Source organism: Panicum virgatum, chromosome 4N (assembly GCF_016808335.1).
Source record: "Panicum virgatum strain AP13 chromosome 4N, P.virgatum_v5, whole genome shotgun sequence".
Classification (NCBI taxonomy): domain Eukaryota; kingdom Viridiplantae; phylum Streptophyta; class Magnoliopsida; order Poales; family Poaceae; genus Panicum; species Panicum virgatum.
This window is the reverse complement of record NC_053148.1, coordinates 15,048,458-15,067,054: the sequence shown is the minus strand read 5'-3', so window position 1 is coordinate 15,067,054 and position 18,597 is coordinate 15,048,458. Positions and strand designations below refer to the sequence as shown.

Sequence of the window (18,597 nt, the reverse complement as noted above, 5' to 3'; positions counted from 1 at the left end):
TTATGTATCTGAGAGACCAAGACTCAGTAATTTGTAACCATTTGCTTATGATAGGCTAGCTTGTGGGCATATATTATTGATGGAACATGTATGGTTGATGAATCATGGAACTATGACCTGTGGAATTATGTATGGTCCTAAACGTATGGAAGTGGAACCATATGTTAACCTAATAATTTTTTTTGTTATATAAGTGTTATGGAGATTAAATTTGCTAACATGTGCCAATAGTATGAGGAGGGAGGATAGAGGAGTATCATGAAATATGAGAGGAATGTCATCCCCATGACACTCCACTGGCACAATTCTCAAATTTCCAGTCTTGGTAACTGTGTTGATGCACTACTAGAAAAAAGCTCATTCGTCCTATGCCTTTAGTACCAGACATATTTTGGTCTGGTACTAACGTTGCCCCGTGGTCATTTTAGTACCGGGCCAAAATTTAAACGTCCCCTGAGTCATTTTAGTACCGGCCCAAGACACCGGCCGGTACTAAATGTCGTCTTTTAGTACCGGCCGGTGTCTTGGGCCGGTACTAATGGCACATTTAATACCGGCCCAAGACACCGGCCGGTACTAAAAGACGATATTTAGTACCGGTCGGTGGCTTGGGCCGGTACTATATGGCTCTCTACGGGTTACTTTAAAAGGAATGCATCTTCTACCCAATCACATTTGGTGTATAGTTGGGATGGTAAGGAAGCTACACGCGAGGCTGGAGGTCATGGGTTCGAATTCTCGCGACTGCGCACGCGCATTTACGCGTGAAAAATGGGTTCAAGATTTTTTTCTTTATTTTTCGGCTGTAAAACTGTTTAGTACCGACCGGTACTAAACGGCACCTTTAGTACTAGGCGTGCCATTTAGTACCGGCCAATGGGTACCGGTCAGCCGCCTGTACTAAATGGGGGTTGCTGACCGGTACTAATGTTGATTTTTCTAGCAGTGATGACACTCCCACTGAGACTGGATTAAGGGATATACCTCCCACTGAGACTGGATTAAGGGATATACACCAATTGTTGAACGATGGCCTGTGTGTCTGTGTCCGGGTGTTTATGATGTAGTAGACGTGTTTTAAAGGGATCCCTACGTGACTTGTATATGGTCTAGGGGTAGAGTTAAAAGCAGGCTGTGGGTATTTCCTAGTCGGTGACAAGGAAAGACTTTGTACAATTACAATTCCTAATATCCGACTAGGCACCGTAGAAGTTGACCATGTCAATGTATGAGAAATGGTTCAGGGCAGCGATAGCTACTAGCTACTTGCTCTGCAAATCGTCAATGGACAGCATCTTATTAACTTTTTTTAAAAAAAAAACATCTTATATTCAAACAAAACGTACGTCTAAGTCACGGCAAAAACTACACTCGACCTAGGAAGAAGATTAACTAAACGACCAAGTCACCGTGCAATAAAAAGTAATAGCACGCCGGCGGGCTGCTTCAAACAAGTACCATATATTGATCATTGAGGGACATAAGAAGGCTAGCGATCGAGTATAGATACAAATTAAAGTAGTGAGATGGTTGATCCATCGCCACACATGGAAAAGATTGGGAGTAGAGGAGATGCGGCGTTCGCTGCTCTAGTAATTTCCTTGCTGCTGCTGCTGCTAACGCCACTCGGCGCCGCGGCAGCCACCGGCATGGCCGGGAGAAACTGCACCAGAAGCTGCGGCGACATAGACATCCCCTACCCGTTCGGCCTGGAGCCCGGTTGCTACCACGCCGCCGGCTTCAACCTGACCTGCAGCCACCAGGAGAACCCGCCGAAGCTGCTCCTCGGAGACGGCGCCACCAGCCTGGAGGTGCTCGAGATCTCAGTTCCCGGAGGCAGGGTGCGCGTCAACGGGAGGCGCGTGCGCCTCGACTTCGACGGCGGGAACGCCACCGTGAACGGGACATGGGGCGGCCTCCCACGCGGCGGGCCGTACATCCTGTCCGAATCGGCGGCGAACAGGCTCGTGGTCGTCGGCTGCGGCGTCCAGGTCGACCTCCGGGCAGCCGGCGACCGCGACGTTCTGGTCAGTTCTTGCACCGCTGTTTGCCCATACGTCCCCTTGGGGCAGTCCGGTGGTGGTACCTTGGGCAGCATCGTCCTAGGCCCTGCCGGGAACTGCACGGGCATCGGCTGCTGCGACACCAACATAGCTCTGGGCTACTCTGCGTACAACCTTCACGGATCACAGCATGGCGACCAACGGTACTACAAGCTGTCGACCACGGCCTACATAACTGACGGTGGTTTCAACTATAGCCGGGACATGATTGATGGGAGCGATGTCCGTGTCCCTGAGGCGCTCCCGGCAACGCTGGATTGGGTAATCAGCAGCTCGACATGTCCGACGAACGCATCTGCTCCTGAATGCCGCAGTGACAACAGCTTCTGCCGAAACTCCATGTCTGGTGCTGATTTCCAGCAGCCGTTCAATGGTTATGTGTGCTCCTGCTCTGACGGATTCCAGGGCAATCCATACATCCTCGGTGGCTGCCAGGGTACGTAACGTTTTGTTATCGGTTACTCCCTCCGTTCCAAATTATAAGTCATTTCAAGAATTTTGGAAAGTCAAACCATCTCAAAGTCTGACCAAAATTATAGAGAGAAACACAAAGATTTATGACATGAAATAGGTATACTATGAAAATATAGCTAACAAAGAATCTAATGATACTTAATTGGTATCATAAATGTTATTATTTTGTTATATAAATTTGGTCAAATTTGAAAAACTTTAACTCTCTAAAATTCTTGGAATGACTTATAATTTGAAACGGAGGGAGTAGCTAGATTTGTAATGGAACATAAGTAACTCTATATATTGAGGACATGCTATTATTGTGTTTGTTTAGATATCGATGAGTGCAGATCATCAGAAATCTACCCATGCTATGGCGACTGCAAGAATACTGTAGGAAGCTATATTTGCACATGTCCAAGTGGATATACAGGGAATGCTTCTATCCCCAATGGATGCAAAGGTACAAAAATGCTTCTTTTTCCCCCTCTTTTGTATAAAAATGCATACTACTATTTTTGACCCAATTTTGCGTTGTCGAGATCGACCTCTTTTGTCATTGTTCACACAAGCAATGGAGTACCTAGCACTCCTACATTAATGGAATAATATAAAATTCTAAAACATGAAATAAAATGTATGCAACACATCCCTAAAGAATGATTAAAATGTTGTATACGACATGTATTCATGGGACTATTTCTCTTCCATGTTGGACGTTTGTAAGAATTAATGGTACAAAAAAGTTGGTGATATATAATCTCATATATGTAGCTGTGGTGACACTACTTTCTGAATTGACAAATCCTTTGAAACAACGGTGTTCATGCTTTTTTCCTCCTGAACATGTGTCCTAGATATTGATGAGTGCGAACACCAAGAAGCATACTCGTGCTATGGGATATGCCAAAATTCACCTGGAAGTTTCCATTGCCAATGTCCTGATGGAACATATGGAAATACTGCCATAAAAGGAGGAAGTGTTACTATCAAGAATTCCTTCACAGGTTAGAAGCCACTATGTGCAACATATTATATTATCACAACCTAGAAATTTATCACCTGAACTAAACAATAAACATACAGCTTGATATATTATTTTACTCTGAAATCATTAATGTGTCCCGTAATTATTTCCTTAGGTTTAAGCATTGGGCTAGGAGTTGGTGGTGGAACAAGTATTTTGCTTCTAGCCCTTGGTGGGCCCTACATAATGCGCAAAGTCAAGCTACGAAAGGTGAAGAAGATGAAACAAAACAATTTCAAGCAAAATCATGGGTTACTATTGCAGCAATTAATATCATTCAATACAGACATTGGTGAAAGGATGATAATTACCTTAAGGGACATACAGAAGGCGACAAATAATTTTGATAGCGCTCGTGTAATTGGTGGTGGAGGGCATGGTGTCGTGTTTAAAGGAATTCTAGATCTTCGTGTTGTGGCGATCAAGAAATCAAAGATAGTAGTCCAAAGAGAAATCAATGAATTCATAAATGAAGTTGCAGTTCTTTCTCAAGTGAACCATAGAAACGTGGTGAAGCTCTTAGGATGTTGCCTTGAGACAGAAGTCCCATTGCTAGTTTACGAGTTCATTTCAAATGGAACTCTTTGTCGACATCTTCATGTTGAAGGGCCAATATCACTATCATGGTATCACCGATTGAGGATAGCAACCGAGGTTGCCAAAGCACTATCCTATCTACACTCATCTGCTTCGATGCCAATATTTCATAGAGATATTAAGTCCTCCAACATACTTCTTGATGATGCTTTAACTGCAAAGGTATCTGACTTTGGACAGGAGTGACTACAGCGGTTCAAGGAACGATGGGCTACTTGGATCCAATGTACTATTACACAGGCCGACTAACGGACAAGAGTGATGTTTTTAGTTTTGGTGTCCTTCTTGTAGAAATGCTTACTCGAAAGAAACCATATGTGTATAGGTCTGTCGATGATGATGGTCTTGTTTCACATTTTATTTCATTGTTCACACAAGGCAAACTGGTTGACATAATAGATCCCCAAGTCATGAAAGTGGAAGATGGAGAAATCCAAGAAATAGCCACACTAGCAGCAAAGTGTACAAAATTGAAGGGAGAAGATAGGCCTACAATGAGGGAAGTGGAGATGGCCCTTGAAAGCTTGCTAGTTAAGAAGAGACAAGTTCTATATAATGGAACACCAACAAGAAACGAAGGGGATGAAACTATCGCTCATTACATGTCAACTGACGACCCAGCTAGCAGGCAATACACCATGGAAGAGGAAATGCTATTATCAGCAAGCTATCCCCGGTGAAACTTTATACACTCATTTCTAATGCCTCAGAGCATAACAAGTTGAGGAGAATCTGCCACTTCCTTTGTTCACGTCCAAATTAGTATGTTGATTGAATTCGGTTCTCCATATTTCTACTATAATAAACAATACAAAGTCCATAATATTGTGATTATTATTTGTTAGCTGAACGTGAGATTTTTTTCCCTAATTTGCATGTTTATTGTTCAAGAAAAGTTACCGATCATCAACTTGGTTACCATATCCTTCACCTTCAAATTGGGACTTTCCTTCACCTTCAAGGTTTACATTAATGATAGGGGGGGACAGATATCATCGATAGACACATTTATTGGATTTATCAGAATCCCACCCATTTTCTCATTTTCTTTATAACAAATTTGTTTTAAAAAACTCATTTTATTCAGAAAATCATTTAGATTATAACATTTAAAAACAACAAATAGTAATACATAGAAATAAGATAATTTCACAATTTCATACTACAACTATAGACAATCTGTTCATGAAGTTAAATCCTTCAACGTGCAGTTCCAAATATACACAAAGGTGCATAATACTAAATATTAAAGAGTATGTCCATAGTTCCAACTTTTAGCAAATATTATTTAGAATGAGCGAATGAGTTCATTGTTACCTAGAATGAGCGAATGAGTCCATTGTTCTGAAACAAAATACAACTGCATATGCCCAATCTTGGTCACCATAGCAGTCTAATAAGAGCTACAGTCTATGCATACTTTAACAACCACACATGGAACAGCCCTGAGATGGCTATCAGAGGTTGTTCTAAGTTGAGAATAGTATGTTGTTAACCTGAGTTAAAATTTGGGGATGTCTGTACCATAATCGCGTATTTTTCCTTCTCCACACCTGAATTTTTTTAACCATTAGATCAAGATCTGACGGTGGATCTTCCTTGCATTGTTCATCTTGTCCCCCGACCTCCTTCTTCCTTGTGCGCCGCCACCCCCGCTGCCATCCCGCCTCCCTAGCTGCACGGCGTGGGAGGGTCTCGCAGGAGCTCCGGCGGCTGGCGCAGGGCTCCGGCGAGACCCTCCCGCGCCCGTCGCTCCTCTGCCTACCCTATCCGCCGCCGCCGCCGCCACCATGGTTGTTGTCGCCTACGCACCTCCCTGGCCTAACCGGCCTCCTCCATTGCCCGGCAGCCGGTGCCAGCACCGCCGGCCTCACCGTCCCGTGCCGGCAACCTTCGTCGGGCTAGCCTACCACTCTCGTCCTTCTTCTCAGCCCGGCAATAGAGATCACCGGAGCCCAAACCCCAACCTAGCCGGAGCGATCTCGCCGGAGGTCGAAGGAGGTAGAGAAAGCCTTGAATTGGTAGGAAGAGGAAGAAGCAAAATCTTGGTGTGAGAGGGGGGACAAATACCCGGTTATCATATAGCTTTCCCGTAAAATTTATTTGTCTATTAGTTTCGACCCACTATTTTGTTTTGCGCAATCTTATTGCATTGAAAATTTTGAGACTCACACCGTACACTGTGGGTCCAATATGATTTACCTATCGTAATAATCATAAAACAAAACTAGATATGACATACACCGTACCCTCAGCTAGCTATTTAAACCTGCTTAAGTTACAAATTGCTAGAATTGAAAGGACGAACAATATTGTACTGATTCAAGTTTTTGTATCAAATAGGGAATCGGTTTGAACTTTGGTGTGTCAGTTCATCAGTTGTGAGAAAAGGGAAGAAGAAGAAGCTCACCCAATTATGAAACTTGAGCCTTAATAAAGTGATCTTGGTTGCAAGCTGAGCTATGCTCAGCTGATAAGGTTCCTTGTGGTGTAACCTGTCCACCAGAGTTCAAGTCCTCGACTCGGCACTGGTGCTCGCATTTTCTTGGATTTATCCAGAATTTAACCGGGGTTATTCTTTCAGTGATAGGCGACGTGCCTGTCGATAGCGAGGCGCCAGTGGTGACTTCGTCAATCTCAACGATCTGCCTGCTCAATCATACGGTTGCGTACGTGTATTCATAAAGGTGAGTGTGCGTGTGTTTGTGAGCATCTGTGTTTGTACTGTGTTTTAAAAAATAAAGTGATCTTGGTTGGATACGTACTCACAAGTCTGAAGCATTTGTTGTCAATTCACATGTAGAGAACACAAAAGGTGTACGTGGACAGAGATGGAAAACAACGACATGCCTGCGCAAGTATTAACCGTATCCCATGGCTGCCAAAAGACTACCCAAAGTAGTCGTTTCTGCACTGCCACGCTTTAAAACTTTAACCCAAGTCTAGAATCAGTAGGTTAATTTGCATGACTTAATTTCAGCACTGTGAATCTTGCTCAGGTCTCTCGGTGGCCCAACAACCTAGAAACTTGCTGCACCCCCACATATGCATGCATGCATGCATGGGCCATGCTTGCAATCCGTCTAAATGACTTGGTCCACTGCCCCGCATGGTCCACTTCTTACCTTGGCCCAACCAACAAGGGAATAAAGATTCAAGAAAAGCACAAAGGAAAAATACAAAATTAAATATGATAGACAAAAAGGGGAAAGGTAGCACCATCTGATGACCTTAACCTTAATGATAGGGACGAAGTAGATTAGTGAAGATCAGGATATGTTGAAACTTTTCTTTTTCTGGTACCACTGAACTTTTCTCCTTTTAAAAAATAACAACAAAATCAAGCAATGTCATTGGGCATGTATAAAGGTTGAAATCAGCTTTACTACTTGGTACGAACCATTGTGTTTCTTTCGTACTCCTCAGTTCTTCCAAAACAGATTAATCCCCATTCACTTTTATAAATCAAACCATAGTATTTTATTAGTTACGTTTCATATGTCTATATTAATTCAAAGGAAAAGGTCGCAAGTAAATGCACGTTAGTGTTCTTAGTGAAGCACAAACCAATATAGAATAATTGACCAAAAATAATTGCAATGATAAATAAAAACTAAAAATAGAAGCACTGGAGTTTACACATTTTTAACATATATTGGACTTATATATGCACTAAAAATTGTAAAAGTAGTTTTTTTGCTTGCCCGGTCCATAGGAAATGGTATGTAATCCATTTTATGCTATATGTGTTTGTGTTATATTTTTTGTAATAACTTGTAATAGCAATTATGTTTTCTACCTGCTGTTTCGAAATGTTGTGTGCCTTCAGTTAGTATATACAATTGAGATAAAAAGGTAAAAATGAACAGAAATCAATAATTAAAGGTTGGCGAATTCATTTCAGTAAAGGACAGCATGGTGGATGAACACCATCCTTTTGGCGTGCCAGAGAGAAAAGGGCAACATATTGATATGCCTACCAAATAGCTTTATTATCACAAATAAGTAGCATTGTAAACAGTATACAATGATGATGAAAAGCTTTTATTAAAACCAAATGATGGGTTACAAAACTAAAGAATAAGTCCTGACCTGCATGATTATTCTTTGCATTTGTTTTAGCTTTCCCACCAAACTTTCCATTGCTTTCAACAATTCATATATACTCCACTTGCTATACTTTATTGAGCCAGTTACCCAATATCATGGCACAGGAACTAGTAAAGACAAAGCTGATAAATTGTGTTTAACACCACACTTGGAATATATACGATTTGAAATTCTTTGAATTAATGTACCTAGCCACATCTCTCTACTCAAAAGATGCACAAAGTTGTCCAATGATATTTAGTTTCCTGGTTGTAGGTCTGGTTATGAAAAAGAGCATGCTACCATCTAACACCTTGTGTCAAATTTTGGTCTCCATAGAATGGATCCAAGAGTCAAACATTTTGTAGAGAACACAAGATATCTGATAATAAAACTTCACATATGCACAGTCCATGTTTTCAAGTAGTACTAGTAGCTCTGCTATATATATATTTCAGAAATGCACATAATTACAATTGCAAAAATCATTGAAGGAGAGTGCATATATACACAATGTGTGAGTTGCTCTATGCACCTTCTTTTCTTGAACCCTAAGAATATCTCACATGAGAATTTCACATACATAGTCGTGTTTTGTACTCCCTCCATCAACAAATATACTAGCTCCCTCCATCTACCAACAAGACAAGAGTGCCATCTAGTAGGCTAAAATATACAAAAAAAATTTATGAAAGGCAAGCAATGTGCTATTATTTCTTAGTTTTTTTAATTGCGGGTGATGTTATTTCTTAGGCTATTAATGGTCCATCATGGCAATATGTGATGCCAAAAGTGTAGCATGAATTCAGATCTTGCGCCCTTTTTCTGTGTGCATTAATTAACAACCAGAAGTCATATATAGTTGTTCATTTATGTACTCGAAAAATCTGTCCGGAGTTTTACCATACTGTATACGTAGCTCCGGTAAAATTCATGGAGGGAGTCCTTCCAAAAAAAAATCATTTGGAGGGGGGGGGGGGCAGCAATATGTTGCTTACTCATAAACAACACTATTACACAGTACAACAAACTGTAACCTAGTAGTAAAGTTAACACTAAACCAAACTTAATCTATACGTAATTAAGCTAACACAATCAGATTAACCATCAATATTTCACATAGCCACACCCATCAAAACAACCAAGCATGCACAGCCCCCATCTCCATAATAATAATGATAAGCAAAAGCATTTAAGCCAAACAAAACAGAAGCTTGCAAACAAATTAGAAGCATCTTTGCCGGCCGGCCCTCTAGAAGACTAGACTTGCTAAACCCTGAGGAGGTAGATGCTGAGCTCGGGCCCGCCGCCGCCGTCGGGGTTCACCATGTAGAACGCCTCCGAGTCCCTGGACCCCACCACGCGCTCGAACTTGGCCCTCATGTACATGAGGTCGCCCTCGCCGCCGGTGGCGCCCGCGTCGTCGCCGTCCGGGAGCACCCCGGCGCCCACGGAGACGGGCTCCACGGCGCGCAGCACCCGCCACTCGTCCGCGCCGCACTCCCGGCGCACGGCGTACCCGCACTTGCGGCCGTTGCAGTAGGCGCGCCACGTCGCCTCCTCCACCAGCGCTAGCGCCGCCGCCTGCCGCGGCCGCCGACTCTGGTGGTCACCTGAAATAATGCACGCCGGACCGGGCGACGACGATGACGGATCATCATGGATATGGGGTGTCGTGCATGGTGAAACCAGCCAGTCCGGTAATGATTATTACCTGGTGATAGCTGGTGCGGGGGCGGCTGCTTCTCGCACTCGAGCGCGAGACGGACGAGGCCGGACGCCATCTCCCTGACCAGCGCGCCGGTGGAGTAGGCGGCGAGCTCGAGCAGGAGCGCGGGCGGGGCGCGCGGGTCGGTCTGCAGCGCGAGGTGCACGCGCCCGCGGCGGCGGCCGAAGATGGTGCCGGTGACGGACGAGCCCGCCATCGCCGCCCGGCGGCGCCCGCCGCGGCGCGCGCGCGTCAGCACGGCCAGGATCGCCGAGCGGAGCCGCGACAGCGCCTCGCCGCCGCGCCGGTCCGGGGCTGGTCCCGCGCCGGGCGCCACGTTGGGCGTGGCGCCGGCGAACATGGAGGCGCACTCGTCGTCGTCGTCCCGCTCCCGCGGCGCCTCGACGGGCCGGCCGTGCCGCACCCGGCTGGCGCGCTTCCTGAGCAGCCACTGCAGGTTGGCGAGCCCGCCCGTGGCGTTCTTAATGGACTGCAGCGGCGAGGCCGGCACCGGCGACGCGGCGTGGAAGGCCCTTGCTGCCATGGCGCGGCTGCCTGATGACCGATGGATCGTTCAGCTCCCGTGGCAGCACATGCGAGTGCGAGACGGCCAGCGGTCGTGTGGCAGTGGCCTGGAGAGAGTGGCAGCTTTAGACGTGCATCGTGACAGAAGAATCCGTTAGCTTTGGACAGAGCAGAAGAAGGACAGGCAAGGGGTGCAGCGTGAGGCTACCGCCGCGAGCGGAAACCTTCATAAATACTTACCGGACCACACGCACAGCGGCAGCTAGCACAGCACGAGAGGGAGAGAGAGAGGGAGAGGGAGAGAGAGAGAGAGAGAGAGAGAGAGAGAGAGAGAGAGAGAGAGAGAGAGAGAGAGAGAGAGAGAGAGAGATGGTTAGGTTGGCAGAGCAGACGGACCTACGCCCACCAAACAGGTAACAAAGCAGGGCGCAGCCGCGCAGGGATGACAAAGCGCTGGTATGGATTTAACATTTTAACTGTTTGGCTTTCGCTTTCATGGCGACGAGCGAGCGAGGGGAGGAGGAAGAAGAAGGATACAGCGATCGAGACAGCTGGGCATCGGGAGGCGCAACGCAACGCAGCGACGACGCCGGCCGCATGACGCGCGCACGACACTGACACGCGACGGATGGACGCTGCATACGTGTGCCACCGTTGAAAGAACTGCCGGCGCTGGCCTTCGTTAGCTTCGGCAACTAGCGAGGGAATCTTGTACGTATGTATTACTAAATAGGGTCTATTTGTAAAATCTTTTTATTAATGGGTGTAACTTTTCGCGACATCTGATGATGGTAAAAAATCGATGATTGGCTACAGTAATGATACATTAATCATCCTCTAGTCATGCGGTCAAAGGCCTCATTAGTTTCGTCTCGCGAATGAGCGCAGAAGTTATGAAGTTAGTTTTATAAACTGACTTTATTTAATATCTCTAAATAATAGTCAAAGTTTGCTACAGTAACTTGTGCAACAAAACCAAACAGAACCTTGTTACACGTTATACCTAGCGTGATGAGCTTCGTCCTCTTCCGACCAAACAAGTCATCACTGCCAGTTATTGCTACACCACTCAGATGTTTCAAAAACAAACTACATATCTGTCGAACATAATTTCAATTTCTCAGCTAATTTCTAGTGTGTTCTACTTACAACTCTCAGGGGCACCCATGATGATTCACATTCTGGATCAGTTTACCCATGGACTGCTGAAATGCGTGCATGTTAATTATATGTCGATCACATTCACATCAGCATCATGCTGAAGCTGGCAATAAGTGGCAGATGATGGAATCGTGTATATCTAAGTCAGAGTAATGTATGTAACATAAATTATTGTGTCATCGTCACGACGAAATTGGCTCTCCAAGAACAAAGATCTCGTCAATGCCGTGTCGCCGATGGAGTTTATTTCCGGATTAGCGGATCGATTTTCCTTGTGTTTGCGTATGTCGACAATATGAAAGGAATCGGGTGCTCGTAGCCTAAGAGGTGGAGGGGGTGAATTAGTCAAACTAAAAATTTTAACCTCAAGCTCCAACTAGATTGCACAAAACATAAGCTGATCATGCTATATCTATATGTGCAACTATGGTTAAGTTAATGTAAAACCCTCATCCCAAAAGAATTATGCAGCATATAGTCAATCATACCAAGATACTACTCTATGAAAGTAAAGACACACAAAGATTGCAATAAGTAAATGCAGAAGCTTAAAGGAGGGATGCAAGAAAGCAAACTCTTTGACACGAGGATTTATCCCGTGGTTCGGTTAGCCACAAAGGCACACCTACATCCACGTTATTGAACCACTCACAAAGATTATTACTTCTCGGCCACCAAGTCTCTTCCGTGAACACAATCACGATCACCTTGGCCACGGGTTCCACTAAGGAGCTTCTCCACTACGGATGGGGTCTCCACGTCCCCGCACAAAAAGTGTCGTCGCCGCTCCACACCAAGCCGAAGGGTCGAAGACGTTGCCGGCGAGCCACCAAGACTCCAAAGGGCCGGCACACCGAGTACAAGATGTGGTTCTCTTAGAACCAAGGCACAAGACACAAACCTTAGCTTGCTCACTCACTCACTCAAGAGCTAAACTAGCACTAAACCTAAGGATGTGATCAAATTGCACTTTGGTTGGCTTGGAGATGTTCTTCAATGTGTCTAGGGTCTCTCTGAAATCCAGCAAACTTCAAATGACCGGGGAAACCCATATATATAGCCCTCCAAGTAACTAACCGTTTAGAGCCGTTAATTTTTTTTCTGTGTGGATAATCCGACGGTGCTCTGACCAAGGGCGTCGGATCATCCAACCATTCTGTATCCTTGGGTATCCGTTGAGCTTCTAACAGCTGGCGTGGAGTCCGTCGGATAGTCCGACGCGTTACTCCGACGGGCGTCAGATCATCCGGTCCTTAAGACTTTTTCTTCTTCTGCGCCTGCAAACACGACATCATTACTCCGACGCCTTTGTCCGACGGTGCGTCGGATTATCCGGTCCTTAAGAGAGCGCCTTGATCCCCCAAACATACTCTTTGCAGAATACTCCGAGGCTTGCTCCGACGGGGCCTTTGCAAGCGTCGGATAACCGACCCTTAAGTAAATTCTGAAGCCTGCCAAACAAGCTCTCTGAAGGATGACCCGACCATTAGTCCGATGGTGCTTTTTTGTGTCGGATCAACCGGCTTCTTTGGTCGGATAGTCCGACTATGGGAGGGTCGGATTATCCGATCTCACTCTATTTTCCCTGTTTTCTTGTTGCACTTCTCTGCTTTTTCACTGCGACTTGATATCTCTACGGTGGGTTGGACACCTCGTCTCAACAGTGCATTGGACGTCTCGGATATTGCTTGGACTCTATCCAAGGGACCTAAAGAATCCTACAAATACAATCTTGCAAACTCGTTAGTCTCATTTATTGTGTTGTCACTTGATCACCAAAATCACTCGAAATGATCTAAATGGGGCCATGTTCGTTACACAGTGGTTGATCACTTGATCTCATCATTGAGATCGATCGATATGCCCAAAATACTAACAAAATCAAACGAGCAAAAAGCGGCAAATGTACATAATAAGAAGCACGCGGCGAGATAGCAGGATCGCTGAAACGGCGATTAATTAAAGAGCACTAGTAATCATGATTAGACGCCAATCGATCGACCGAGCATATTTGTTTGTTGAATCAATTATTGGATCATCATGATCAACACAAGCTTTGTATTTTTAGCAGTGTAACCGGCCTTGCGTTCACAATAATGGAGAACGATTTAATTTGATTTGGAGAGAAATAAAGAGCCGGCCCGTGATGCTTAATCTAGAAGCATCTAGAAAGGCTATTGTTACTCAAGAAAAGAAAAAAAGAGCCGGCCACAACTCTATTGTATGTATCAAGCTAAGAGTCATACCACTTCATATTGCTTGGTCAAATCACAAAGACAATCTTAGGAGAAAGGAAAAGATGTGCTTTGTTGCCGTGGTGCTATCTTGCCAAGTGCCATTGGTAGTTGAGACTAGCCAGTCACGACACCTGTGTGCTCCAGTGTGGCTCTCTCTACACTCCTACTGTTGCGTATTTTAGCAAATAAACTCACGATTCACAGGTCATCACAAATACAACATTTCAGTTCGTGCAAAACGGCACAAAGCTGCCGTCGTCCTAAGACCAACCAAAACCAGCTCACTAGAAAACCTGCAACAAGATTACCTTTTCTTTTTTGACAGCTTTGTCACTCGACATAACACCAAAAAAGAAAAGGCGAATTCTGGCCATGCATACCACCATAACCTCTAGCTAGCCTCTAGGCGTCACAGTCTGCAGGTCTGCACAGATGCCACCATCATCATGATCACAGTCTGCAAAAGAAGACAGCAAAAGAGGAGAGCACAGCAGAGGTATAAGAAAAGGACGGCCTATCCTGTCACCATTGCCAACCTAGATGCATGTCATGAATAAATATGCCGGATCATCCAAGGAAAGCAAGCACAAACAGAAGCAAAAGGGGTGGAAAAAACTCTTGGCATCCAAAGCTTTTAGCCTCAGAGCCAAAGATAAAGAGCTCTGATGATACTGATAGTGAGCAGTAGCTATCATCCCTTCTGTCTGTCTAATAACCCATGCAGTCTTTAGTCTTTACCTAGCAGTGAAGCTAGAATTTTGCTGCTGCGCTTTTTAGTAGGCATGCATGAATCCCACCTTTCTTTCTTTTTTTCTTTTGCGCACAACACACATGGAAGCAAATTAAGGAATGAAATCTTCAAACTTCAGAAATTGTGACGACTGCTGCTATGTAAGATCGAGTTCGTCCGGTGTTGGAATCTTCAGCACTCCGTCCCAAAAAAGAATGTAATTGATTTGAACTGAATCAAATATTAACAATATTTATGGCTCCAAATAAGTATATTATAAAAATACTTTTAGTGATATCATAAAATATTGATTTTTATATATATTTTTGGTCAAAGTTGAGATAGATTGATTTGATATAAACCTACAATTGACTTTCCGTGCTCTGCATTTCTGCTGCTACAGTTCACTTTCTGTTCTTCGGTTAGCCACTTAGCCTGAAGTGTAAACTGCTATCTGCTGACCCCTGAACTCTTCGCAACCTTCGCAGTCTGAATCAACTCCGGCCATTTCTTTCCGTGCGGCTTTCAAATCCACAGGCTTGAGCAAAGTCCGAATATGCCTTCATGTTGCGACGACGAGATCTGTCGGAAGAGAAGAATCGAGCACTCTGTTCTTCGCCTTGGTCGCCTACGCGTGTTTTCAGACAAGGCCACGAATCAGTACTGAACGGCAGCATGAAACGAAAGTAACTGAACCTTTGTGCCGCATACCTCTTTCTGCCAGTCAGTGCGCAACGTGATGAGCAGGAGCAGCACGACTTGCACCACAATGCTGCAAATGATCCCGGTCCAGAGGCCCTGTTCATGTGTTGTTGCCGTCACTGAAATCATCAAGGGAGAAAACACTCCAAAGAAAAAGGGGAAAAATTGACGAAAACAGAGAAGAATGAAGGAGCACGTACCATTCCGCCGGCGCAAAGGACGAAGGCTATGAGGTATGCTGCCGGGACGCCGACGATGTAGAACGCGCCGAGGTTGACCCAGGCGCCGACCTTCTGCCACCCGCAGCCTCGAGCCACACCTACAGTCAGAGAGGTCGATCCAAAGAGCAATGCAGAACTGAGTTCGAGGTTTGCAACCTATGGGTTCAGAACTTCAGATCAGAGGTCTCTATGTTCAGTGGTTCTTCGATCAGAAACCTGCACCTGACAGAACGCACTGAATTCCATCGAAGAAGTTGGACACTGCAAGGACCAGCATCATCCTCGCCACGCATCTCACAACCTCCTCGTCGTCGCTGTAGACGCGGCCCCAGACGTAGCGCACGCACACCAGCACCGACCCCGTCACGAGCCCTTCCGAGACGGCCAGGAGCATGACGACGCGCACGGCGAGGCGGGCCGCCCGCGGCCGCCCCGCGCCGAGCTCGTTCGAGACACGGGTGCTGCACGGTCAGACACTCTGATGATGAGATGATCACGGTGACCGCCACGAGCGGAACTGGACAAGCAGATCTATTTGTTACCTTATTGCGGCGCCGAGGCCGTAGGGGACCATGAACAAGCAGTTGGCAGTGTTGAGCCTGTGGAGGCAATGCAAGTTCTGTCAGGACCTGATGAATCTGAAAATTCAGTTTGCATTGAATTAGTAGAGGAATGTCTCTCCCATTACGTGATGGAAAGGACGGATGTCTCGAGCTGGGGGTTCGGAAGAAGGCCCGACAGGAGCACGAGCAGCTCAAAGGACCACCACTCCAAGCTGCAAATGCCAAGAAGATTACTTACTGATGGAGCAAGAGCTTCTGAAACTGTCATGTAAAAAAATAGGGAAAAGTCCGTTTTTCAACCATGAACTATCACGATCGTCCGATTTTCAACCCGAAACTACAAAACCGGACATCCTGCACCCTCAACTCTTCAAAACCGTACAGATTACCCCCTCAAGCCAAAACCACCCCGGTTTTTTATGACGTGGCAGCTGTTTCCCCATGTGGCCACCAAAAATTACCAAATTGACCCTTACCCTCTCTTCCTTTTGTCTTTGCGCCTCTTTCCCGGTCACCACGCGCCTACACGGCTGTGGCGGCGGCGCTGTGCCCGCCCTACCTCCTCGCGGCGACGTCCTCGCCCTCCACCTTCTCCGCGCCCAACTTTCGCACGGACCGCCGCCACGGCACGGCCGGTAAGGCGGAGGAGGAGCAGTACAGGCACCGCATCCCGGCTGCGGGAGCCGTGGGCGGGCGACGGTGGCGGCGACGCTCGGCGGAGCTCCGGCGAGGGAGGGACAGTGGGGTCGGGCCGGGAAGGCTCAGTGGGAGGCGGGGAACCGGCCATGGGGGCTAGCTTGGACGGAGGAGGGTCGGAGGTGGGGCTCGGCGTGCAGGAGCGGGCGGCGGCCATGGCGGGCGGCGGCAAACATCGGAAACTAGCGCACGCATGAGCACCAAGGAGGATGGTCGGAAGGGGGTTCTCACCTTGCGGCATGACGACGGCGGTGCGGCTCGTCGGCAGGAGGCCTCTCCGGCCAGGGGTTGGGCCAGCCGGTGTGCGGGATCGAGGGAGGAGGTCGTGGGTGTGCTTCACGTGGAAGGAACCGCATGGAGGTGGCTTGTGCAGAGTTAATTCAAGTCCCTTTAAGAAGGGGGTGGGTGGAGCTCTAGCAGCCGGCCATGGCGGGCTGCGGCTGGCAAGCCTCGCGCGCTCGGCGTGCGCGTGGCGGGGGAGGTGAGCGCGAGCAGGTGAGGTGGCGAGGCTGTGACAAGAGGGCGGCTCGAGGCTGTGACAGGGCGCTCCATGGTGGTTCGCGAACAGGGGAGGACGACGCGGAGGCTGCTACTCGCCAAGGACGAGGCGCGGCGCGGCGGCCTCCTCCTCCGCGACGGCAGCGCTGTGCCTGCCGCACCTCCTCACGGCACGTCCCCATCCTCTTCCTCTGCCTGCATGCGGCGGCGCCTCGTCGTGGCCATGGACGATGACCACTACAGGACCTCGGCGGCGGCGGCGCGGCCGTGCAGGCGCATAGGAAGAGAGGGTAAGGGGCAATTTCGTAAATTTCAGTTGCCACGTGGAAAAACAAACTGCCACATCATAAAAAAACAGGTGGTTTTGGCTTGAGGGGGGTAATCTGCACGGTTTTGAAAAGTTGAGGGTGCAGGATGTCCGGTTTTGTAGTTTCGAGTTGAAAATCGGACGATTCTCATAGTTCAGGGTTGAAAAATGGATTTTTCCTTAAAAAAAAAATAGGGATCTCACTGTCTCACCAGACCATGAGGGCGGACGGCACGGCGAGCCTGAGAAACCCGAGGGCGGCACGGAATGCTTCCACGGAAAAGCCCGTCCAGGGCTTGCTACAGCGAGGCGACGCCCTGACGTAGACGGCCAGCACGGCGACGTTGACCCAGTAGGAGACGGCGCTGCCGAGCGCGGCGCCCTTGCCGCCCAAGCCGAGGCCGGAGACCAGCGCCCAGTACACGGCCAGGTGGCACGCCGCGGCGGCGCCGGCGGCCGCCATCACCGGCACCACGATGTTCTGCGTCTGCAGGAACCGGACGTGGCACTGTAGCAGCCCGTAGGCGAAGAGCGCCGGGATCATCCACCGGGCGTAGGCGCCGGCCTCCGTGGCGATGTCCGGGTCCTGGCCGAACAGGAGCAGGATCTCGCCGGTGTAGAACCAGACGACGGCGAGGGGGATGCTGACGACGGTGAGGAGGAACATGGCGCGCTGCATGTAGATGCCCAGGAGGTGGTGCTGCCCGGCGCCGAACGCTTGGCCGCACAGGGTGTCCAGGGCGCTGGCCATGCCCAGCTGATTGATCATCATTCATCAAGGAGTTGAAGCTTGAGTAGTAGAAGAGGGAAACATATACGTACACACACGATCAAGGGAACACTATTTCGATCAATCCACCGGAGCCGAGTGTTAGAGAATACCGTTGGCACATTCAGTTAGTTTGTCATGAAACGGCGGTGAAGATGTTTGAAACGGAGCAGTGAACTTGTCGTGCATTCAATTTCCTTGTTTCGTGGTTCACTCATGGTAGAGCACTATACTAGCTAGCACTTGTA

General features: G+C 47.4%; 2 protein-coding genes and 1 pseudogene across 2 annotated transcripts; 1 reads left to right on the top strand and 2 right to left on the bottom strand.

Annotated features, from left to right (window-relative positions):
* Positions 1–1,547: 1,547 nt before the first annotated feature.
* LOC120669166 lies at positions 1,548–4,823 on the top strand (annotated as a pseudogene).
* A 4,386-nt stretch (positions 4,824–9,209) lies between these two features.
* On the bottom strand, positions 9,210–10,748 carry LOC120670261 (protein MIZU-KUSSEI 1-like). The gene is made up of 2 exons (XM_039950353.1): positions 9,947–10,748; positions 9,210–9,845 (listed from the first exon to the last, which is right to left on the bottom strand). The coding sequence occupies exons 1-2, from the start codon at positions 10,482–10,484 to the stop codon at positions 9,502–9,504; spliced, it is 882 nt and encodes a 293-aa protein (XP_039806287.1). The 5' UTR covers positions 10,485–10,748; the 3' UTR covers positions 9,210–9,501.
* A 4,136-nt stretch (positions 10,749–14,884) lies between these two features.
* Positions 14,885–18,331, bottom strand: LOC120670192 (protein DETOXIFICATION 16-like). Its single transcript, XM_039950254.1, has 7 exons — positions 17,793–18,331; positions 16,205–16,291; positions 16,059–16,115; positions 15,739–15,977; positions 15,496–15,614; positions 15,305–15,391; positions 14,885–15,221 (listed from the first exon to the last, which is right to left on the bottom strand). The coding sequence occupies exons 1-7, from the start codon at positions 18,329–18,331 to the stop codon at positions 15,156–15,158; spliced, it is 1,194 nt and encodes a 397-aa protein (XP_039806188.1). The 3' UTR covers positions 14,885–15,155.
* Between the last annotated feature and the right edge of the window lie 266 nt (positions 18,332–18,597).

Coding starts and splice junctions, on each gene's coding strand:
- LOC120670261 (XM_039950353.1), bottom strand. CDS start 10,484: ATGGCAGCAAGGGCCTTCCACGCCGCGTCGCCGGTGCCGGCCTCGCCG. Junction 9,846..9,946: donor CCCGCACCAGCTATCACCAG/GTAATAATCATT, acceptor GCATTATTTCAG/GTGACCACCAGAGTCGGCGG.
- LOC120670192 (XM_039950254.1), bottom strand. CDS start 18,331: ATGGCCAGCGCCCTGGACACCCTGTGCGGCCAAGCGTTCGGCGCCGGG. Junction 16,116..16,204: donor ACATCCGTCCTTTCCATCAC/GTAATGGGAGAG, acceptor TTGCCTCCACAG/GCTCAACACTGCCAACTGCT. Junction 15,222..15,304: donor GCACTGACTGGCAGAAAGAG/GTATGCGGCACA, acceptor AAACACGCGTAG/GCGACCAAGGCGAAGAACAG.